The following is a 25,491-nucleotide window of genomic DNA, read 5'->3' as shown; positions in this document are numbered from 1 at the left end:
ATTAAGGAGACTCAATGTGGTCAAAAGGCTAGACAGATGCATTTGGCTACAATTACACTAGAGACACTGGTAAAATGGACTTGAAAGTACCATACGCCTACTCTGAAGGAGGAGTTTCAGAGTAACAGCCATGTTAGTTTGTATTCGCAAAAAGAAAAGGAGGACTTGTGGCACTTTAGAGACTAACCAATTTATCTGAGCATGAGCTTTCGTGAGCCACGGCTCACTTCATCGGAGGCATCACGAAAGCTCACGGAAGCTTATGCTCAAATAAATTGGTTAGTCTCTAAGGTGCCACAAGTCCTCCTTTTCTTTTTTCTGAAGGAGGAGTTACAATAATAAATTCGCATAATATTTCTAAGGCACTAAATGAAACCCTAGAAAAGATTAATCAGTTAATTGGGCATAATAATGATGAGGCTGAAAACCACACTATGGCTAAGGAGGTAATGTGTGGGGCAAGGGTACGTGCATATTTATGAGACTTAAAGAAGTTTTTACAGACCTGGAGGCAGGGAAAGTGCCGGATCTTGTCACTGACAAGCAAATATTAAATTGATATAGGGATGATAGAGGGAAGCTTTTGACACTGTCTCCCACAATATTCTTGTCAGCAAGTTAAGGAAGTATGGGCTGGATGAATGCACTATAAGGTGGGTAGAAAGTTGGCTAGATTGTCAGGCTCAACGGGTAGTGATCAATGGCTCCATGTCTAGTTGGCAGCTGGTGTCAAGTGGAGTGCCCCAGGGGTCAGTCCTGGGGCCGGTTTTGTTCAATATCTTCATAAATGATCTGGAGGATGGTGTGGATTGCACTCTCAGCAAATTTGCGGATGATACTAAACTGGGAGGAGTGGTAGATACGCTGGAGGGCAGGGATAGGATACAGAGGGACCTAGACAAATTGGAGGATTGGGCCAAAAGAAATCTGATGAGGTTCAATAAGGATAAGTGCAGGGTCCTGCACTTAGGACGGAAGAACCCAATGCACAGCTACAGACTAGGGACCGAATGGCTAGGCAGCAGTTCTGCGGAAAAGGACCTAGGGGTGACAGTGGACGAGAAGCTGGATATGAGCCAGCAGTGTGCCCTTGTTGCCAAGAAGGCCAATGGCATTTTGGGATGTATAAGTAGGGGCATAGCGAGCAGATCGAGGGACGTGATCGTCCCCCTCTGTTCGACATTGGTGAGGCCTCATCTGGAGTACTGTGTCCAGTTTTGGGCCCCACACTACAAGAAGGATGTGGATAAATTGGAGAGAGTCCAGCGAAGGGCAACAAAAATGATTAGGGGACTGGAACACATGAGTTATGAGGAGAGGCTGAGGGAACTGGGATTGTTTAGTTTGCAGAAGAGAAGAATGAGGGGGGATTTGATAGCTGCTTTCAACTACCTGAGAGGTGGTTCCAGAGAGGATGGTTCTAGACTATTCTCAGTGGTGGAAGAGGACAGGACAAGGAGTAATGGTCTCAAGTTGCAGTGGGGGAGGTTTAGGTTGGATATTAGGAAAAACTTTTTCACTAGGAGGGTGGTGAAACACTGGAATGCGTTGCCTAGGGAGGTGGTGGAATCTCCTTCCTTAGAAGTTTTTAAGGTCAGGCTTGACAAAGCCCTGGCTGGGATGATTTAATTGGGGATGGGTCCTGCTTTTGAGCAGGGGGTTGGACTAGATGACCTCCTGAGGTCCCTTCCAACCCTGATATTCTATGATTCTATGAGACACAAGTGTTAAAGGAAGCTTATGTCCTCCTTGAGTTGGCTACGGTAGTTATGCTAACTCCTGACTGCAGGCCTCTTAGAGGGGCCATACAGGTTTATGTCTCTCTACTATTAACTGAAAAGAGAAATATCTACAAAACCCGAATGTGTGTCCCTTTGGTGCTAGTTCTAGAGGACTCTGTCTTTAAGGAAGGACCAAGATACCTCAGGTACTGGTAAGGCACTTTCACGGATGGTGGTAGGTAGCTACTGTAGATTGCTGCATGGAGAAGCACATACGATTGGTTTACCAGTGTGATGCCCTCGGAGCCATGCAACCAAGCTGGGGCTTAGTAATGACGAGACAGAACCCTCAGAGAGGGCTCATCTTGTGTGTCAAGTATGGCCGAGTGCCTGGAATAGACCAGCACCACGTATGTGAGAAATGGAGAGAACACTGCAAACAAAATACAGGTATGGAGGGAAAGTGTGTCCAATTGACCAATGGAATTGATGTTTTTCCCCTGAATTTGAAACCATGGTTGGACAAGTCAAAGAGATCCCTGTTCCTAAATTTGAAAACTTAAATTTTTAATTAACATTTTGGGCTGTAGAATGAAGCTGCATCACCTTTGGCGGAGTATAAAGGAGCTCAGTGACAGAGACAGGCTGCTCAATGGGGAAACTGATAAAATCGGTCCTTTAGCTGCATCTGTTTTTCCATATCTTTTCTATATTGTGATTCACATTTAACTTTTGTTGTTGCTCATTTTGTTGCTTTACTTATTACTGAAGTATTCAAAATTATACTAACCAGTATATTATACTGTGGTTTCTGGTAAAGCAAACTGGTCTACAAATAGCATAGAATCATAGAATCTCAGGGTTGGAAGGAACCTCAGGAGGTCATCTAGTCCAACCCCCTGCTCAAAGCAGGACCAACCCCAACTAAATCATCCCAGCCAGGGCTTTGCCATGATACAGTTGTTGCCACTAGTGAAGTAATGTATATACTGTAACTACAGGTTTCAGAGTAACAGCCGTGTTAGTCTGTATTCGCAAAAAGAAAAGGAGGACTTGTGGCACCTTAGAGACTAATCAATTTATTTGAGCATGAGCTTTCGTGATGAAGTGAGCTGTAGCTCACGAAAGCTCATGCTCAAATAAATTGGTTAGTCTCTAAGGTGCCACAAGTCCTCCTTTTCTTTATACTGTAACTAATTTGCTGTAATTTGTACTAAATACTAAATAAGTGCTTTTAACTAAGTGAACACTCACTAATTTCTTTTAATTATTAAATATTATTGTGAATGATGTGTATTACTATTTACAGAACAGAAAAAATACTTTACTATTCTTGAGAAATTCAACAATGAATATTAAGCAACTGTAATTAATTTATTTCTTTGTGTGCTGCTTTGCACCACGTCATGACCGGCAGGATGAAGGCTGTATGATTTAATCCAAAGCCCATTGAGTATAACAGCACTATGCTCCCTGGGGGGTAAAATGCAAAATCTTCAAACAAACTTTTCCATTAAGCTATTCAACAATGACTTATGCAAGATTTTTGCACCCACTTGAGTTTCTACCATTACCTGAACAGTTTTGTCTGAGTCAAGATGACAGGTCTTTGGGCCAGGACCAGTGTAGTCATAGATCCCAAGGCCAGAAGGGACCATTGTGATCCCCTAGTCTGACCTCCTGTATAGCACAGGACACAGAACCTCCCCCAAAACATCCAATCTTGATTTTAAATGTGCCAGTGATGCAGAATTCACCATGACCCTTAGTTAGTTGTTCCAGGAGTTAATTATTCTCATTGTTAAAAATGTATGGCTTATTTCCAGTCTGAAATGGTCTCTGGATATGTTTGTAAAAGGCCAAGCTCAGTGCTGGTCTTAAGAAAATAATAATTGCTGAGTTGGTACTAATTGTCATGGTGTCTAGAATTGTTTTGGTTGTTGTTAGGGTTTTTGTTTGTTTCTTTGGCATTTTATTACCTTTTAAAATGTAGTCCGTTAGCAATGTAGGGACCTTCTCGTTATCCTCCTTCATTGCAAAAAGAACTGGAAAAAGAGGAAACAATCATGAGAATGACCCTTGAAAAGCAGAAGAATTTTATGGCTTCAGCCACACACCAATGCCTGGCTTTCAGCCAGGGCCTAGAAATTGTTCAGTGAAACCAGGGACCTTATACTCCCACCACAGGACACAAGGAATTGCCAGTTCAATTAATGGGAGTTTCTCATATCTATCAGGTATGTGGGTGTGGGTGTGGAAGAGGGCTATGTGTAAGCATGCATATGTGCATGTGTATGAACAGGGACTCTATTGTGCTGTGAAATCGTACAAACAGTTGATACTGTGAAAATATGCAGAAATAAAATTAAAGAACTCCCAGAAGTTTCCAGAGCTGCTGCCCAGAATCAGTACCACATTATCTCTCTCTCTCATTTAATTAATTACTTAATTTTAAGTTCCTAAGTAATAAGACAGGATGGTAATGCTGATCCTGGGGGCACAATAAGGAATAATTTGCAATGTTCTGCAGACATGCCATCTTGGGCTGTGACCTCATTAGATTTTTCAATACAAGCCCTGTTGGGCTAGATCTCCAGGACACCCTAGGGTGCTGCTGGAAGTAATGCTGAGATAGTGAGTGGCAATCTCCTCTCTTGGAGCCAGGTTCTGAACTCAGGTACAGTGGTATAAATCGGAGGAATTCCATGGAGATCAGTGGGATTATTCCAGATTTACACTGGTGTAATTGAAACGGTAATCTATCTGAGAACTACTATTAAATTAATATCCCACCATGGTGTTAGGGTCACTGGGCTGTGTAGAAGCTGACTGCTTTAAGGGAACACTTAATAGCAAGTTCTTGACTCATTAAAGTTCAAAAGTCATTCAAGAGCATAGCTGTAAACCTAGTAAATCCCAGTCAATTCTAACACTTGGCCAACACAAATTCTTTTGTAGTTTAAAGTGGACATGAGATTTCTCTTCACTTTCTGTACTGCTGCTAGTCATTGTTAAATAGCTTCCACCATAGGTGCTGGAACTAAGGGTGCTGCTGCACCCTTTGGCTTGAAGCAGTTTCCATCATATCCAGGGTGTACAGTTTGGTTCAGTGGCTCTCAGCGCCCCCACTATACAAATTGTTCCAGCCCCCCTGACTTCCACATTCCACTCCAGTAGAGAATGATTCCTCTATTGCAGAGACATGCCAGTGCATGCTATTGTTGAGGTTGTAATGCTCCTTTCATAGCAAACATTATTTTGGGGCTGAAGTTTTCCATGCTTGCTCTCAGCACAAGGATGATTTTCTGTGTGTGTGTGTGTGTGTTAAATTTGAACAAAACTGACTTTGCTACTAATTGCCTTCCTACACCTGTGCATTGTGCACCCAATAAATCTATGTGAATACATCCTATTATATTGTTATCTCATCCTCCCTCCTCTTGCCCCCTTGTCTGGCTCATCTATCTATTACGTCTTGTCTACAGCTGGGTGAATAACTGATTTTTTTTCGCTCACTGGCAGTTCCAAATTTTTTTTAAAAAGGTTTGGGCCAAACCAAATAGTCACTGGTTGCGGAGCCCCAGAAATAGGTGGCATTTTGGAGGGTACCACCATTTATTCTTTTATTCAGCCGGGAGGGACTCGAGCCTGAAGTGCCTAACAAAGCCCAGCAGGGCATCTGATCTCCATAGAAAGGAATCCAGATGTAAGGAGCCAGGTGAGGCTTCCAAGCCTGAGAAGCCCAGTGGAGTCCACTGGCAAATCTGAAAGCCAACAAGGGGAGCTGAGCCCAAGGAATCCATCAGCTCCATTCAGAGGGAGTCTGAGGAGGCCAGAGGGGAGACCTGATCATATTTTTAACATCTATACAGCTGCCATGAGTGGCATCCAACTTAAGTTGTGCGAATCTTCATTTGTGGGCAGAGTCTGTATGAGTTCCACAACTTCCTTGTTTAATTCAGCTCTTCAATGTGATCACCTGATGAATTGGTTAAGTGAGCACCTCGGTGAACATGGTGAACATCTGGGGAGTGGTTTGGTGTGTGCACTCAGGAAGGAATAGTTTAGGGGCATGCCTGGGGAGCTGTTTAATGTGAACATTCAGAGAAGGGCAGTTTAAGGGGAGCACCCATGGAAAGGTGTTAGGTGAATGCTTGGAGAGAGTACCTGGTAGGATCGTCACCCAACCTCACATTCATGGGACAGTCCTCTAAATGTGAAGATGTCGTGGCTCCCTCAGCATTGTTAAAACATTGATTTTTACCAGTCTCAGGGAGAATTTATGTGAAAGACATACAAAAGCCTGGGGGCCATAAAAACAGGAGGTCAAATCTCACCCCTACCACATGTTATATTTCCGTGAACTTCCCAAACCTTTGAAACAAGGCTTCACACACCTCACTTAGTAGGAAGACAGGTATAATTTCCCCCCGTTTTACAGATCTGGTAAGGTAATTATAAAAGATTACCTCTCACAGAGCTGGAAGTAGCACTCAGGTCTCTAAGATGGCCAGCGCAAGTCTCATCCACTTAGCCATACTGCATTTCAGAACGATTGTGCCAAATCTATGCACAGTATTTGGTTATCTTGTCTGGAAGTTACATTTGAACCATTAGACCACATTCCACTCTCAGAGTCAAAGATAAAGCGCCGGTATGCTGATTCTCAACACTCGACTGTTGTCTAGCAATTAGCATGCAACATCCTCCCTCTAGTGGCTGGTTCACACAGAAGATTAAAAAAGTGATATCTGCTACCACTTATTCCTTTACCTCAAGTAACAGAGATCCCGAATCTGAATCTGAAGGTCCTGAATAGAGCTGGTTAGAAAAAGGAATTTCCATCTCCTGGGAAATTCCAAAGTATTGAAATCTGTTTTTGTTCCGAATCAGAACAAAAACTCAAAAATTCAAACTTTCTCATGTAATAGACATTAAAAAAATTAATTCAGAAACATTTCAATGTTTATCTTTTCTTAAATATAAAATATTAACATATTATAATGCAATATAATATGTAAAATCTGCCATCCAGACTGGGAAATTCGAGAAGTGTGTTGCTTGCCTGGAGCTAGAATTCAGGATGTGACGGAGTGTCTGCTGAGACTCATCAAGGCCTCGGATCGCTACCCCTTCCTACTTCTCCATGTGGGCACCAATGATACTGCCAAGAATGATCTTGAGCAGGTCACTGGCTCACAGACTACGTGGCTCTGGGAGGATGTATAAAGGAGTTTGAGGCACAAGTCGTGTTCTCATCTATCCTCCCTGTTGAAGGAAAAGGCCCAGGTAGGGACCATTAAATTGTGGAAATAAATGCATGGTTACGCAGGTGGTGTCAGAGAGAGGGCTTTAGGTTCTTCGACCATGGGATGTTGTTCCCGGAAGAAGGATTGTTAGGAAGAGATGGGATCCACCTAACGAAGAGAGGGAAGAGCATCTTTGCAGGCAGGCTTGCTAACCTAGTGAGGAGGGCTTTAAACTAAGTTCTCCGGGGGATGGAGAGCTAAGCCCTGAGGTAAATGGGGAAGTGGGATACCAGGAGGAAACACAAGGAGGAGGGTGCAACAGGGGTGGCCTCCTTATTCATACTGAGAAAGCAGGGCAATCGGCTAGTTATCTTAGGTGCCTGTACACGAATGCAAGAAGCCTGGGAAACAAGCAGGAAGAACTGGAAGTCTTGGCACAGTCAAGGAACTATGATGTGCTTGGAATAACAGACACTTGGTGGGGTAACTCACATGACTGGAGTACTGTCATGGATGGGTATAAACTGTTCAGGAAGGAGAGGCGGGGGAGAAAAGGTGGAAGAGTTGCACTGCATGTAAGAGAGCAGCATGATTGCTCAGAGCTCCAGTATGAAACCGAAGAAAAGCCTGTTGAGAATCTTTGGGTTAATTTTAGAGGTGAGAGCAACAAGGGTGGTGTCGTGGTGGGTGTCTGCTACAGACCACCAGACCAGGAGGATGAGGTAGACGAGGCTTTCTTTGGACAACTAACAAAAGTTTCCAGATCACTGGTTCTCTCTTCAATCTCTCTGACATCTGCTGGGAGAGCAATACAGCAGTGCACAGACAATCCGGGAAAGTTTTGAAGAGTGCTGGGGACAATTTCCTGGTGCAAGTGCTGCAGGAACCAACTAGGGCCATGCTCCTCTTGACCTGCTGCTCACAAACAGGGAGGAATTGGTAGGGGAAGTAGAAGTGGGTGGCAACCTGGGCAGCAGTGACCATGAGATGGTTGAGTTCAGGATCCTGACAAAAGGAAGAAAGGAGAGCAGTAGAATATGGACCCTGGACTTCAGAAAAGCAGACTTTGACTCCCTCAGGGAACTGATGGGCAGGATCCAATGGAAGACTAAAATGAGGGGGAAAGGAGTCCAAGAGAGCTGGCAGTATTTTTAAAAGCCGTATTGAGGGCGCAGGATGGTCAGATAGATGCTTTTTGCTAACCTGGTGAAAAATCCACACAGATCTGGCCAAATTAAAAACCCAGAATGTCATCATTTGCACATGCTCAGTAGCACTTGTACAGATTTGAAGCTAAAACTTGAAAAATCCATCTACTCTGAGCACGGTGCCCAGCTGCATAGAGCCTGCCTACCACAAAGACTCCATCTGTACTTCAGATTGGTTCCCGGACATCATGATCCTCCAGTGTCACTCTGAAGCAGTCAGGACACACAAAAATGGTCTTTCTCTACTCTCCATTGCCCCAGGATTCGTTCTGAAGGTTTAGCATTCAAACCCTTCTGACGACATGTGCAATGGCTGTTACTGTTGCATATGACAGAATTTGTTTAAAAATTTTTGTATTTAGGTTGTGAAGTCAAGCACTTAAAAGTTAGAAAATGCTAGATCTAAGAGTCTCCATGCAACTTTAATTTGCCTCCCACATGCATATGCATTATGATACTGTCATTAATTACAAATTTACATGTTACTTTTTCCACAGGATTCCCTACCTCATTAATTTCAGAAGATGGACTGTATTCAGAAAATAAATCTGGATTATGTCAGAAGGCTGTTTCTTGAAGCAGGAATCCTGCCTTAATCTCTCTCTGTGTCAGTTCCCACCCATAAAATGGGGATAAGAGTAGTGCCCTATCTTGCTGTGGTGGTGTGAAGATAAATTCATCATGTTTGTGAAGCTCTGAGATACTGTCATAATGAGAACTATAGAGAGGCCCATGAAGAAATAAATCAGGGTTTTATAATAACAATAATTCACACACTGAAAATTTCCACTGAAAGTTGCAGGGTTCTGGGGAACAAATAGTTTGTGATCATGTAATTACAGGCTGTATCATTACACTTATGCACAAGGGGCTGAATTAAGGTCGCACAAGACTTAATTCTGGCATTTTGTAACTTCGAAGTGCTTGATTTTTAAACTTGATTTCTAGGGATCCCTTGCTCTTAAATTAATACTTACCTCTGTGGCTCTGGGCTTTGCTAATGGGCTACAGAGCCTCCCACCTGTTAATCACCACTTTCATTCAGACAAGCTCAGCAAGGACTAAATGTTGTTGCTACCTAATGGATATTTGATGGACCTATGGGAGGGGAGTTTGATGGGTCTCAGCTCTAGTTCCTACATCACAAACTCACTACCACCTTGCACTAATTGACAGACTGATCAGAGGCTATGAGCTGCATGAGCCAATCATAGAATATCAGGGTTGGAAGGGACCTCAGGAGGTCATGTAGTCCAACCCCCAATGAGAGAGACCTACTCTTACTTTGAAAAGGAAGCACCTCACAGGAGTGCTTTATCATGGCCAGTCAGGAAGGGATTCCCTAGGTAGCTGCTAAACCAGAGGAGTAGTTTAGGATGAGCAGCTGGGAAAAGCAGGGCAGATTAGGGTTCAACAAGCTGGTACCTGGCTTCTGGGCATGGTATGATAACAGAATCTAAACTTTCATTTTTAAAAAAAATTATGTTTCTAATGTGCATGGTTGTGCAGGAGGGGCCTAGGAGGGCCACACAGAAATGTGCCTGAGGTAAAACACTGGCTACCTGGCCCTGAGGTTGAGTACCTGTGCATATTTTCTGTAGAGATCTGTAAATCCCTAGTGTTTCAGTTAACTGCTTTACCAGAATCTCCAGTTCTCATGAGCTTCATCCTGGTGCTGTTAGCTGCCTTATCTCTGAGGTGCATAATTATCTCAATGAAGTGGATGATATAGCCAGCCCCCAGTGCTTTGAGCATCTTAAAGATTAAAACCAGTTCCTTGAATTGGCACTTAGAAAACACAGTGTGGTGTGTTCTTGGTGGGTTTTCCTGCTAATTAGGCAGCTGCTGCACTCTGCACAATCTGAAGTTTATGTGTTGTTTCCACCTTCTGCCCCAGATAACGTGAGTTACAATAGTCCAGCCTGGAGATGATGAACTCATGGATCACTGGGAATAGTACCTCCCCTGAGATAAGCAGAATAATGTCCTGACATGCTAGAGATGGAAGAATGTATTTCTTGCCACTGTATCTATCTAAGCATATTGAGCAAACTCCAAGACTTTGTACTATCTTGACAGACTGAGAATAGCTGCCTTTGATGGACAGTGTAATCTATGTCTTGGCTAGGTTCTCAATACATTACTTACTTCCCATCAACATTATTTCATGAGAGCTGGGTTCAGAAGAAGTGGTAAATCTGCATCGTCAGGCTATTGTAGGCAACAGAGCGCATACTGGCTATGAAACCTGTATTGCTGACAAAGTGGGAGAGGCAAAGTGGGAGAGGCGATGATTTAACTGGGAATTGGTCCTGCTTTGAGCAGGGGGTTGGACTAGATGACCTTCTGGGGTCCCTTCCAACCCTGATATTCTATGATATTCTAGGCTCTTCTGAAGATCTGCCATAAATACTAAGGAAGAGGGGAGGCAGAATTTTTCTCGATAGGAGGGCTTTGAGGCCTAAGAAGCAGCTGGCCCCTGACCCTTCCTGAATCCTGGAATGAATAAAACCATCGTATTGCTGCACTGTCCACTCCAGCCAGCTCTTGTACGCAAGTTGCCAGCACATTGTGCCCAATCCTGTGAAAGGTGGCATAGAGTTTGAGCAGTGTTACTGATGGAGAGTCCACCACCTCCCTGCACACATACAGTTTCTGTGTGTGTGTGTGTCTCTCTCTCACACACACACAGAGTCTGTCTCTCTCTCTCACACACACTGTCTCTGTGTCTCACATACATACACACACACTGTGTGTGTCTCTCTCTCACTCACACACACTGTCTCTCTCTCATGCACACACATACACACGATCTCTGTCTCACACACAGTCCCTGTGTCTTTCTCACATGCACACATACACTCACACACTGTCTCTGTCTCACACACACACACACACACAAGCTGTCTGTCTCTCTCTCACACACACTGTTTCTTCCTGACACATTTACACACACAGTTTCTGTGTCACACACACTGTCTCTGTGTCTCACACATATACAGTCTGTCTCTGTCTCACAGACGTATTGTCTAACACACACACAGTCTCTGTCTCTCACACACACATTGTCTCTCTCACACACACAGTCTCACACATACACGCACTGTCTCAGTGTCTCTCTCTCACACACACACAAACACACATTGTCTGTCTCACACACTCTGTCTCTGTCTCAAATACACAAGGTCTCTGCCTGCCTCTCAATCACACACAGTCTCTCTCTCTCTCACACACACACACAGAGTCTCTGTGTCTCTCTCATGCACACACATACACACACTGTCTCTGTTTCACACACACACATACATTGTGTCTCTCTCACACACTGTCTCTGTCTCACACACACACATTATTTGTGTGTGTGTCTCTCTCTCTCACACACACACACTGTCTCTGACACACACACACTCTCTGTCTCTTTCACACTCACCTCCCAACACATACTTGTGTTGTTGTACTTCCTGCAATGCACATATATTCTCTGTCATTTTATTCTTTCAAAGTGCTGTTTGACTGGTCTATGCACTTCGTAATTTTATTTCTCTCTTATGCTTAAATTTAATTATTTGAATAGTGAGTTCTAAAATGGCTAGGCTGACCAGGCTGGAGTAATTATCCCTATGGTATCTTTTAAAAAATATATATTATATCTAGGTTTTTTGTTTCTACTGGTGGCGCACATCCGCACATTGTCTCAATATTGGTGCACATAACAAAATGCATTCTACACATCGACGAAAAAACGCAAGGGAATACGTGTATGTGTATGCTCAGAGACAGCTACGGAACTTTTACTGCAAAAATGTAGGCACCCAGTACGTTTAGGCACTGGCAGGGTTCGGCTAGAGCTGAGCAGGGCTTTGTGAATCCCAGCGGAGCCTGATTCTGGGATTTAGGCACCTAAAGTAGCGGTTAGTTTCCTAAATCTCTTTGGGAATGTAGCCCCATATGTGCACAAACTTCTACGCTTTATCACACAGTAGTTGTGCAGATTTGTAAAGGGTTGTAAGGTTCTAGGATGGTTAAACTCATTCCACCACGCAGGGAATGTCCTCCATTAGAGGTCAAGGTGTACAGTTCCTCTAGGGGTTGTGTACCCATCTGAATGGCCTACCCTTAGAACCAGTTTGGTTTTGTATGGCTGGGAGGAAAATACAGTTCTATCACCAGTCCTCCATCTATGTCCTTGATACAGTGACTAAATGTTCTCTTTCTAGCTTTGTCACCACTGGTCATGGGGGTATACGGGTCTCTCTATCCCTCCCTCCCTTGCTCACTGCTTCCGATATTTTTATATATCAGAGCTGATTAATTGTAACAGATGAAGCAGGAAGGAAGATGGCTAGAGCACACGTGGCAGAAGTCTCATTCTGACCTTATTCCATTGTAACATATTATTACATATTGCATATGTAATATTCCTCAGTACTTATTTTACTGTTAAACATAAAGGAAGAGGAAGAACACATAGCACAGAAGTACAACCTTCTCTATCTTTTTCCAGGGTCTTAAAAAACAAGCACTAATCTAACTACCAAGAAGGAAATAAAACTAATAGAAAAAGCAAACAACAATACATTATATTCTAATAGTTAGCACTAATCCTACATTGAGGCAGGGAACAAGGGGGTGGTTCCTGCCCATAGTGGTTGACAGCAAGAGAGGAACTGAGAGATTAGTAAGGGGCAGTGTCTTTCATACCCTTGGTTTTTCATTTGTTTTGGATTATAAGGCTGTATGCTCTCCCTAGCAGTTTTTACTCCTATGAATGGGTCTGTGGCTTGCAAATCATGGCCTGTATCTCCAGCAGTGGGGATCTGCAGAGGCAATTTCATGAAAGAATTGTGTGCAAGATAACTACAACAGCTGAACCAATTTTGTTCAAACTTGGCTTGTTTTGTAAATCTCGGTGAGTTCTGAGGAAAAAGCGAAATTGTCTGTTTCCTGGTAGTTTTGAACATACTGGCATTGAAAGTCTTCATGCACTGTAGTGTTTGTTGCTAGGTTCTTATTTCTCTCACTTTTGAGTGATGAGTGTTGTGGCAGAGCTCCTACCTTGTCCCTGTGGGTCCCGCGCTTCCAGGCGGTTTATGCTAGCCTCAGTCAGAGGCTCACTGCGACTCTCCATGTAGCCCTTCTCTCTCTAGGGCCAGGGTACAGTCTACTGAGCCCTTTTCATCATAAACCGGCAAGGAGGTTGGTGAGAGAACCTCCTACAGTCTCTGTTGTCCCTACGGGCTTATTCAAGAACAGTTTAGCCTCCTGTCCTGACAGGGGCCCATCTTCCCCACCCAGGAAGTGTTTCTGTAGTGGTGGGTTAGGGGAAACCCGGGCCTGCCCTCTACTCACAGTGTATATGTGGATAGTTAAAGAGTGGATTGCGTGTGTTTGATCAAAAGCACTTTTAACTGTTGAGGAGATGTGAAGCACTTTAGCTGGATCTAATTGCTGGAAGGTTTTTAAAGTCCAACAATCTCACAAAAACATTTAGACCAATGTTTTCAAGAGCAGCCAGTAAACTCAGACTTCCCCAATTTAAATTAAAGGGCTGTACAATTTAATCCTGGAATTTTTTATGAACTAAAGAACTTTACAAGTTGTCATTGTTTATGTATTTATTTATGATATTGGAGCACATAGAAGCTGCAACCAAGATCAGAGCCTCATTGTATTAAACAGTGTACAAACGGGGGCCCTTATCTTATAAAGACTTAACGCATGCGCCTATCTTACAATGTGTAAAGTGAAGCATATAAATAAAGATTTGCAGGATCAGGGCCATAAAGTAAGAGACAGTCCCTTCCCCCAAAGAACTCACAATCTAAACAGACAGGGCAGACGTGGAGTGGGACAAAGAATATAATATGCAAGCAAAGTGAACAGAGTCATAGTTTACAAATGTCATGTTAGTTCCACAATTATTTTTTTTTATTAATTTTTGGATGGGTTTTCTTTTCTATCTATATTCAATGAAGGCAGGAAGAGGTTTACTAAAAGGAAAAATAAGGGAAGGGAGAGGAGAGGGGGCATGGAAGACAGCTTGAGTGAGACGGAAGTGAAGAGACTTGAGGGAGATGGAGAGGGATGTCAGAGGTTAGAGCCAGAGCCAATCAGTAGACGAAAGAACATGTCTAATGTAGAAAGCATATTCTCATGACATCATCAATGTCCCATAGTGCCTGCTGCTGAAACTGCTTTTGTAGCTGCTCCAGCTGGCTTGAGTTGCTGTGCCCTGGAGTTTCTCTTTTCCCTGAGCCTACATGGGTAGGGGCTGGATAGGGCCTAGTGTCCCTAGAAGGGAGTTTCCCTTGCACAGTTCTCAGTTCGGCATCGTCACCTTGCCACATCCACATACTCTGATGCTGCTGAAAATGCTACTGGTAGCTTAGCAGTTTATTCTCTTGAATCATTGAGAACTGTCTGGCACTGTTGGTGAAGAGAGGATGGTTGTCAGACTGCCAGTCCTATCAACAGCTATGAGAACTGTTTTCTAAATGGATACTCACAAAGAGGGAGAAAGGGATGAAGTGCACAGAACCAGAGTTCAGATATTTGATCCTGCTTTCTTTCTATTTCTATTTCTATCTATCTGTGGATAAATTGGAGAGAGTTGTGGATAAATTGGAGAGAGTCCAGCGAAGGGCAACAAAAATGATTAGGGGACTGGAACACATGAGTTATGAGGAGAGGCTGAGGGAGCTGGGATTGTTTAGCCTGCAGAAGAGAAGAATGAGGGGGGATTTGACAGCTGCTTTCAACTACCTGAAAGGGGGTTCCAAAGAGGATGGCTCTAGACTGTTCTCAATGGTAGCAGATGACAGAACGAGGAGTAATGGTCTCAAGTTGCAATGGGGGAGGTTTAGATTGGATATTAGGAAAAACTTTTTCACTAAGAGGGTGGTGAAACACTGGAATGCGTTACCTAGGGAGGTGGTAGAATCTCCTTCCTTAGAGGTTTTTAAGGTCAGGCTTGACAAAGCCCTGGCTGGGATGATTTAACTGGGAATTGGTCCTGCTTTGAGCAGGGGGTTGGACTAGATGACCTTCTGGGGTCCCTTCCAACCCTGATATTCTGTGATTCTATTTCCTTTCTCTTTTTCTGATTTTTTCCCATTATGGAGATGGATCTGGAAGCAGCATCCATAACATCGAAGGATGCTTGAAGCGTGGTTCTAGGTTGGCCCACTGAGATGATGGACTGGAATTGCTCCCTATGTACTATATGCATATTTAATTTATATTTGGCCAGGACCGCCTGATAGTTCACAATCCTGAATTGCAGGGTTGCTGAAGAGTAGAACTTCCATCCAAAGAGATCCAGTCTCTTTTAGTCTCTGTCATATGGGGTAGACTTGGAAAAGTGTTTTCTACCCTGGTCATTTACCACACCCACCACCAGTGAGTTAGGAGGAGGGTGTGAGAACAAAGAATCAGAATCCTTAGGGGGAACATAATACTTCTTAGCCACTCATTTACATGTTGGTAGAATGGCAGCAGGTGTTTGCTTCTCAGTCTTAGCTTGATCCAGGAGTTTCTCATTAATGGGTAACACTGCCCTGGAGGTTGTTGCTGACTGCACGATATCCAACAGTTTGTGCTGTAAGTCTGGAACCTCCTTGAGTGGAATTTGAAGAGTGTCAGCTACCCTATAGAGGTGTTGAAATTGCCAAAAATCATTGGTCATGGAAGGTGGTGGAGGCATAACTGCCTCCTCTGGAGACGAGGATGAAATAGGTGTTTGAAGGGTGGCCTCTTTATCTGCCCTGGCCTCCTGCTCCTCAAATGCTTTCTTCAATGAGAAGGCTGTTTGTGGAGGAAAGGACCATATGACTCTGGCCTCCCTATGTAATGGTACCAGTGGTTTGGTGAATTGCTGCTGGTTGTAATGGACTGGGTCATAGGCAGTCTGGCCTACTGTTCATGATTGGGCTGAATCTGCATATATAATTGCTAGTTATAGTTGCAGTTATAGTTATAGTCTAGTTGGCTCCCAGACTGCTGCGCTGGGCATCACAAAATGGGGAAGAGATGGCCAGCCCTCTGTGGAGATAGAGGTGGTTAGGGACTATTTAGAAAAGCTGGACGTGCACAAGTCCATGGGGCCGGACGAGTTGCATCCGAGAGTGCTGAAGGAATTGGCGGCTGTGATTGCAGAGCCACTGGCCATTATCTTTGAAAACTCGTGGCGAACCGGGGAAGTCCCGGATGACTGGAAAAAGGCTAATGTAGTGCCAATCTTTAAAAAAGGGAAGGAGGATCCTGGGAACTACAGGCCAGTCAGCCTCACTTCAGTCCCTGGAAAAATCATGGAGCAGGTCCTCAAAGAATCAATCCTGAAGCACTTGCATGAGAGGAAAGTGATCAGGAACAGCCAGCATGGATTCACCAAGGGAAGGTCATGCCTGACTAATCTAATCGCCTTTTATGATGAGATTACTGGTTCTGTGGATGAAGGGAAAGCAGTGGATGTATTGTTTCTTGACTTTAGCAAAGCTTTTGACACGGTCTCCCACAGTATTCTTGTCAGCAAGTTAAGGAAGTATGGGCTGGATGAATGCACTACAAGGTGGGTAGAAAGCTGGCTAGATTGTCGGGCTCAACGGGTAGTGATCAATGGCTCCATATCTAGTTGGCAGCCGGTATCAAGTGGAGTACCCCAAGGGTCGGTCCTGGGGCCAGTTTTGTTCAATATCTTCATAAATGATCTGGAGGATGGTGTGGATTGCACTCTCAGCAAATTTGCGGATGATACTAAACTGGGAGGAGTGGTAGATACGCTGGAGGGGAGGGATAGGATACAGAAAGACCTAGACAAATTGGAGGATTGGGCCAAAAGAAATCTGATGAGGTTCAATAAGGATAAGTGCAGGGTCCTGCACTTGGGACGGAAGAACCCAATGCACAGCTACAGACTAGGGACCGAATGGCTAGGCAGCAGTTCTGCGGAAAAGGACCTAGGGGTGACAGTGGACGAGAAGCTGGATATGAGTCAGCAGTGCGCCCTTGTTGCCAAGAAGGCCAATGGCATTTTGGGATGTATAAGTAGGGGCATAGCGAGCAGATCGAGGGACGTGATCGTTCCCCTCTATTCGACATTGGTGAGGCCTCATCTGGAGTACTGTGTCCAGTTTTGGGCCCCACACTTCAAGAAGGATGTGGATAAATTGGAGAGAGTCCAGCGAAGGGCAACAAAAATGATTAGGGGACTGGAACACATGAGTTATGAGGAGAGGCTGAGGGAGCTGGGATTGTTTAGCCTGCAGAAGAGAAGAATGAGGGGGGATTTGATAGCTGCTTTCAACTACCTGAAAGGGGGTTCCAAAGAGGATGGCTCTAGACTGTTCCCAATGGTAGCAGATGACAGAATGAGGAGTAATGGTCTCAAGTTGCAGTGGGGGAGGTTTAGATTGGATATTAGGAAAAACTTTTTCACTAAGAGGGTGGTGAAACACTGGAATGCGTTACCTAGGGAGGTGGTAGAATCTCCTTCCTTAGAGGTTTTTAAGGTCAGGCTTGACAAAGCCCTGGCTGGGATGATTTAACTGGGAATTGGTCCTGCTTTGAGCAGGGGGTTGGACTAGATGACCTTCTGGGGTCCCTTCCAACCCTGATATTCTATGATTCTATGAAGTCTGCCCATCAGGGGGTGGTTGTCACTGTGCAGGGGCTGGAGGGATCGCAAGATCCAGGTTCTGTAAGCAAGAGTCAGGGTCAGGCTGGGGTCGAAGACCAGAGATCAGAGGCAGTACCAGGTTAGAACTAAGAGTCAGGAATCAGGGTCAGAGTCAGGCTGGAGTCAGAGGTTGGAGATCAGGAGATCAAGCAGGGTCTGGCATTGCAGCAGGCTGAAGTCTGTGAGATTGTCCAGATGACTTCCTGGGACAACTCCTGGGGTTATATAGAGAGCTTGGAAATGAGAGGGCTGCAGGATACCGTCGCTCTGGGTCTCTTGGGCTGCATTTCCTGCCACACCTACCATAGTGCTCCCTGTCTGTGCCTCTGCATGGCCTCCCGGTGGCAGCGTGGGACTACCAGTCATCCCAGGCTCCGTAGATCTTGGTTCTAGTCCTGGGGTTCTTACAGTCATCCCAGTATGTCAATTGAGGGGGAGTGGCAGGCTGGGCTGGTTCCATCATCCTTGATGACAAGTGTGATCTTCCCTGTGACTGAACAGATATGCTGGAGAACTCTGAACAGAAATATAAGAGACCAACGGGAAGTCTCCTTCATCCTCCTTAATATCATCTAATGGAGGAGCACCCACAGAAAAGGATGGAGAGTCCTGTTCTACCAGAAGATGGAGGTCTGACAATGGGGACCCATGGTACTGACAGACACATGGTACCCATATGAAGCGAGGACTCCAGTTTTGTCCATTACAGACAGGTTCATAGGTTATTAGAACTATTGCACCAGAAGTGGAGCAGCCATAGGGCAGTACTCAAAGAACACGTATTTCTGTTTTCAGTCTCTTTTCACAAGTAAAAGAATGAAGGAGAGCAGCTTGAAAACAATCATATGAAAAATTTTACTTTTCAGAGAAAAATTGAAGCAAAACATTTTTGTCTGAAAACTTGTAGTTTGAAACTGAAAATTTAAATTTGGAAATGCCACCATGGTGCCTCTTGGAGTCTTAATTCTGGGTGCCTCATTCCCTCATTCTCCTCTATGGGCCAGGCTCCACGGCGGGTCTACATCTCCCATGAGTCACCACAATTTCCCGAGAATTAAGTTTCTAACCTCAAAATATGCTGTGTTCTAAGTGTACTCGAAATAAAATATGGACAATCTACACAATGGTTGCCATGGGCAATATATATCATATAGAGTTTGAGGCCAAATTGTTTACAAATGACAGGTTGATTTTGAGTTTCTGAACTTGGGCAACCAAATTTGGGATACCCCAAATCAGTGGCTGCTTTGACAAATTGGGCCTGAATGACTTGTGGGTTCTCAAATTGACGTACTGTGTGACTTGGACAAGCCATGTCATGTCCCTGTGACCACCTGTAAAACACGGGTCGTGATACCTCCCAATCCCTAGGCGCTGGAACTTGGGGTGCTGTTAGAGGTGCTGGCCAGAAGTGGTTTCCATTATATACAGGATTTACAGTTTGGTTCGATGGCTCTCAGCACCCCCACTATAACCATTGTTCTGGCCCCCCTGGGGCAAGCCGGGGGTTTCAGTCAGTAATGTTTGTAAAGCCCTTGGAATTCCTTTGATGGGAAGACAAAGTATGGTATACTGCATTATAGAGTGGTCAGATTCACTTTTGTTTTCTGTAACTTTCACTTCCTGTTTTCACTTCATGTGTTCAAGTTTCATCTTTCAGTGATTCTTGTTAATCTTTCTGTCCACTTGGCATCCTATGGGGTGGGCGGTGGGGGGGGAGACGCAAGACAGATATTAATCATGTTGCTAATGCACTGCTGAAAGGTGCTCTGGGACCATGGTGATGTGGGCAGTGTACTGAACAGAAGAGAAAAGCCCTTAATTCAGGGGACTGTGAATGTAGGGCTGGTTGTTCTTCAAAGAACACTGAGATATGTCTTTCTAAATATAACATATGTTTTCATCACAACCTGATGCAATTTTCACATTAATTAATTGTGCAAAAGATTTTATCCTTGGTAATCTTGCTGGAAAGTTTTTTGGTACTAGAGACAAGCCGTTTTTGACACTGCTCACAAACTGTCACTTATACAGAAATTGTATAAAACAGCCAGCCATTCATAGCATTTCATTCCTTTCAGAAGAACAGAAGCCAGTGTTTGCTTCATTCAATACAATACGCAGTTGCCATGGAGACACAGAAGGAACCGAATGAGTTTCCCAGAATGTACCAGGCTTGTCATAGCATATCGGCCTTTTATTTTCTGTTCCAAGTTAGAGTTAGGGGCTAAATTCATTAACTAATAGATATTGGATGTTTATGAAATGCACTTTAACCTTCAAAATGTTCTTGCACACGATGATTTTCCAGTATAGAAAGCTGGAAGTTAATTGCCAGCAAAAAAAAAAAAAAAAAAAGTGTAATAGTTTGAAATCAGATAAATAAGGAAGAAGAATGTTATTTGTTTGTAGGAATTTGAAAAACATCCTCTCCCTGTGCTATCCTTTCTTGCCTTTTCCTGTTTTGGCTAATGTGTCATTCAGCTCCACTCTGAACATACAAGCCTGTAAATGAAACCCAGTGCACATGATTGTCATGAAATGTATGAATTTCTTCAAATAGAGCTTCAGTCTCACAGATTTGGGATTTCTAGGTCAGAACCAAGCTCAGTAGAGTCAAAATGATAGAGGGTCTAATATCCTGCTGAATTTCACAAGTCCTTCTGCACCCAAATGGCCTTACCACTGAGAGAGCCTAACATGATACCCTAAAATGGCATTCTGACATAATATGTATGGCAAACCCAGGAACTTACTGTTTGTCAGCATCTGCAGATCTTCGACAGAGGGAGGTGACCCTTTCTTCTCATATGGAATAACCGTGTTCAAATACTAGAAAGGAATGACATGTACCATTATTCTCTCGCCATTGCAGGGCAAGCTAATGTGAAACCAAATTGCTTATAGAATCATGTGAGATATGAAAGAAAAGAAATCACACAAAAAACTCTACTAAGTAAAGAGGCTAATGCTCTAGAAAATAATCTTCAATTCAATATTATTATATATTGGTATGACAAACTATGCAATTGGTGCCAAAGAATGACAAGGACAGAACTCCTCGGGATATGCCAGAGGCAGGCAAGGGCTAAATTCTGCCCACCATTTTGGAGGAAACACAAGGCCTCTGGAGGGTCCTGCAGAAAAGTTCTGACTCTACCCAGCCCCTTACTAAAGCTGGGTGAAATATCCTGGCCAAAGTTTTTGGTTTTGGTTGTTTTTCCCCTCCCCGAAAAATGCAGATTTGGATTGGCTGAAACATTCTGAAATTCATGTTTGTCAAATTGTTTCTGTCAACCTCCCCCCCGCCTGAAAATGTCAAAATATTTCATTTAGACCTTTTTGACACAAGACATTTCAATTTTTCAATTCAAAACTTTTCATTTCAAAATTACTTGCAATTTCATTTAAAAGCAATAAAAATGTTTTAAACTAGTCAAAATCAACTCAAAATGTTTCATTGCAGAGTAAACAAAACTTACAAAATGATTTGCTGAAAATTCAGAAAAATTGCATTTTTTGGTCAACCTGAAAATTTCTTCTTCTTCTTCTTCTTCTTCTTCTCCTTATTTCAACACTGCCAGTGAGCTGAAAAATCAATTATTCCCACAGTTCTGCCCACTACTGTGGGTTTTAGTCACAGTTAAGTTTCAAGCTCCTGCTGGGATAGGGCTTTTTTGTGTATGTGTGTGGTTTTATCCCATGACCACTGGCCATTGTCTGGTCCGACTGGTTGGCTAGTCAATATAAGCTGAAGCTATCTGGGTTGCATCTTTCCTTTCCCCCTGGATTCCGCAGTTTTCCTGGTCAATTTTTAATGGAAAGGTCTTTATTTACTTTTGAACATCTAAAGAAACATTTTGCTTAGGAAAAAGAAAAGGAGTACTTGTGGCACCTTAGAGACTAACCAATTTATTTGAGCATAAGCTTTCGTGAGCTACAGCTCACTTCATCTGCATCTTATGCTCAAATAAATTGGTTAGTCTCTAAGGTGCCACAAGTACTCCTTTTCTTTTTCCTAAGCAAAATGTTTCTTTAGATGTTCAAAAGTAAATAAGGTGCCACACCTTAGAGACTAACCAATTTATTTGAGCATAAGCTTTCATGAGCTACAGCTCACTTCATCTGCATCTTAGGGCTTTTCTACACAGGGACATCCAGGAAAGTTAATCCAAATTAACTAAAGGTGTGAATTTGAAGTGGATTAGTTAAATGTCACTAAATCCCATATAGATGCTATTATTCAGAATTAAAGTGGCTTCAATTTGGATTAACTTTCCTGGATGCCCCCATGTAGACAAACTGTTACTTGCATTTATGTTTTGGTGTTGCAGGAGATGGTGTCTCTTAGTTTCACCATCTCCACTCTCACGCTGATTGCACAGTTCTTCCTGACTCAGTTTTGTTACTGTAATTTGTTACTGTTATTTTCCACCTCAGGTTTATGGTCACTGATTCTGTATTTGTTCTGCCTTTATTTTGCACTCATACTAGTGGCTTAGGTTGAGAGCATCACTGAATTTGGGGTAGGGTTAGTTTGTTTCACAGGTCAGACAGAGTTGTGGGCACATGGAAGTGATCTTACATACAAATGGATTATTTATTTCTTTGAATTCAGTTTTTAATCCTCTAGTGTGGGGGCTGTCAATTTTTTTCATGGTGTGAGCTATTTCTTGACAGAAACTGAAAACTCCTCTCACATTCACAAATGCAGTGACCCACCCCATTATGTAACATCTCTGTGAAGGCTACAGTAACTATTTATATGGGAAAGTAATATGAAGAAGGTAGGCAGGGCATGTTTAGCTTTCTTCTAATGCAATCTGCGCCCTAGGAAGTCAATAGATAATAGCGTCTCCTGACTATGGTAGTGCAGAATCAAGCCCTATGTGACTATTCACCTCTCTCCAGACCACTGCTGCTCCACAGAGCAAAGCTTATAAACTATAGCTTTTCTGTTTTCGGGTGAATGGAGCATTTGTTGTTGTGGTGGTTTTTTCTCTCTATGTCTCTGGGTGTGTAAAGGGCTCTTTGTACGGTACTGTCACTGTTAGGGCTTATCCAAAGCTCACTGAAGCCAGTGGGAGTCTTTCCTTCAACTTAGGTCTGGTCCACACTTAAAAAGTTAGGTTGACATAGTTACAGTGCTCAGAGATGTGAAAATTCACCTCCGCAAGAACTGTAGCTATACCAGTCTAACTCCCAGTGTAGACACTGTTATACTGAGGGAAAAAACCCCCCTTTTGTCTCCGTAGGAAGCGTCTATATTACAGGTCCACTGTTAGTGCCCACAGTGTAGACATCGCTCAGTGAGCTCTGGATCAGACCCCGATGCAGTGCATCTGGGGCAGATAGGGCAGAGTTCTACTGAAACTTGAAGGACAATCTTGTCAGCCTCAGTTGGGTACTTCCAAAGAAACCCAGGAACAGCTTAGTGCAGCAATAACCCACGCCATGGCATGCCGTAAATAGCAGGCTACTTGTGCACTGATTACAGACCTTTTGGCTTTGTGCCTAGAATCACCAGAACCTGCTAATGCACATTCTCTATAATTACAGTAGCTTCTTAAACTACATTTAAAATACTTTTAAAAACTGAGTCAGAGTCATGGGAAGATTTTTATTTCCCCCGACTAGTTAAAATAGGCCATAGCATAAAGAAAATGTTTACCAAGTGGGGAAAGGAGTAGGAACACCATTTCTCTACAATTTTGACCAAGTTCCCTACAAAAAAAAAACACCATTAAGAGAATTTCACAGTGGCACAATTAAGGATTTAAGAATCAAGCAGCATCAAAATTAAGGTTACATACATAAGCTTAACTCTGCCCCCTTGTGCATATGTATTACAATACAGCCTGTAATTGCAGGATTATATATTATATTGCAAGTAGCACAATATATTATATTTTTCTATAACATTACATATACAGATGTGTATTTAGACTTTTAATATACATTTTTCTTATCTCTAGGGCACTTATTCTAATAATTTTGGTAGTGGACCATGTTTTGTACATTTCCTCAAGCACAGCCTTCCATAGCTTGAATTCAGGAGACAAGGCAACTAATTATGCAACTAACTTTGTTGCATATTTACATGAGCTATATATGCTAGCAAATTTTCACTATCACTTTATGTTGTGGATTCTACAAATGCTATCCATGCACACCTAGTTATAAAAAAAATCCAGAAAAGTAGCTAGCAAAACCATCGTTAAGATTACAGGTGTTTCCATTCTACCCCTTGTTTTTCAGTTGCTCATAACTTCCCAAACTTTTTGGGCTGAAGTTTTCCAGTCCTGAAGCATGATTTTTCATTGACGTTGTGTGCACATGGGCAAGGCAACTGTATAATGGGTATAAATATTTTAGTTCTCATCAACTTAGCACTCATTTTGCATCGCGGAATTGGGCCACTTTTCTTTGCTCAAAGGTGAACGTACAGGGAAAGTTTGATGGAGAATGGTCAGCCATTTTGGGAAATGAAAGATTAGAAACTAATGTGCCCCAGCCCCCTAATCATTTTTGTTGCCCTCTGCTGGAGTCTCTCCAATTTGTCCACATTCTTTCGGGGGGGGAGGGGCGAGAGGGGAGGAAGAACTGGATGCAATACTCCAGATGTGGCCTCACCAGTGCCGAATAGAGGGGAATAATCACTTTCCTCGATCTGGTCGAAATGCTCCTACTAATGCAGCCCAATATGCTGTTAGCCTTCCGGGAAACAAGGGCACACTCTTGACTCATATCCAGCTTCTCATCCACTGTAACCCCCAGGTCCTCTTCTGAGAACTGCCGCTGAGTCAGTTGGTCCCCAGCCTGTAGCAGTGCATGGGATTCTTCCGTCCTAAGTGCAGGACTCTGCACTTGTCCTTGTTGAATCTCATCAGATTTCTTTTGGCCCAATCCTCCAATTTGTCTAGGTCACTCTGGACCCTATCCTTACCCTCCAGCGTATCTACCTTTCCCCCCAGCTTAGTGTCATCCGTGAACTTGCTGAGGGTGCAATCCACGCCATCCTCCAGATCATTAATGAAGATGTTGAAACCGGCCCCAAGACTGACCCCTAGGGCACTTTGCTTGATACCGGCTGCCAACTAGACATCAAGCAATTGATCACTACCCATTGAGCTCGACAATCTAGCCAGCTTTCTATCCACCTTATAGTCCATTCATCCAGCCCATACTTCTTTAACTTGCTCGCAAGAATACTGTGGGAGACCGTATCCCACACACTCTAGGCTCTCGCTTGAAAGCCCTGTCTCACACAGACTAGGGGGTCCCATTCGAATGCCCTGTCCCATTCATGTTAGGACCTGTTGTGATAATTTGGCCTATAAATTTACTCTGATTGTGAGCTCAACTGTAAAAAGGATGTGCAAGTTCATAATATATCACAATAGTCTATAATAAACATTGAGCTTGTTTGAAATAAGCATGCAAAGCAAACTGTTAATGTTTCTGCTTTAAAATAAAAGAGGGTTAACAAGTATTTTAAAGCTATTAACTTTAAAAAATATTTTAACACATGCTTTGTTTCATATTTTTTCTTCTATTTTGAGGGTTTCAGTTACTGTAATTGGCAATAATCTTGAAGATTTAATGAAAAAAGTATTTTTAAGAAAAAGCAAAAGTGGTAA

General features: G+C 43.2%; 1 protein-coding gene across 5 annotated transcripts in view; it reads right to left on the bottom strand.

The window, feature by feature from the left end:
* Window positions 1-25,491, bottom strand: part of FEZ1 (fasciculation and elongation protein zeta 1) — a 162,735-nt gene that overhangs the window by 5,873 nt on the left and 131,371 nt on the right. For 4 of the 5 annotated variants that reach the window (XM_084612071.1, XM_084612069.1, XM_084612073.1 and 1 more), the window contains 2 exons: window positions 20,608-20,683; window positions 3,701-3,766 (listed from right to left, as the gene is read on the bottom strand). In XM_084612071.1, the coding sequence (XP_084468197.1) occupies window positions 3,701-3,766; window positions 20,608-20,683 (142 nt within the window). The remainder of the gene's footprint in view (window positions 1-3,700; window positions 3,767-20,607; window positions 20,684-25,491) is intronic. The other variant, XM_084612072.1, reaches the window with a different exon arrangement.

Source organism: Lepidochelys olivacea (genome assembly GCF_965140295.1).
Source record: "Lepidochelys olivacea isolate rLepOli2 genome assembly, chromosome: 22".
In the NCBI taxonomy this organism is placed as follows: domain Eukaryota; kingdom Metazoa; phylum Chordata; order Testudines; family Cheloniidae; genus Lepidochelys; species Lepidochelys olivacea.
Note: the sequence above shows the minus strand (reverse complement) of the source record. Positions and strands in the feature narration are given on the sequence as shown.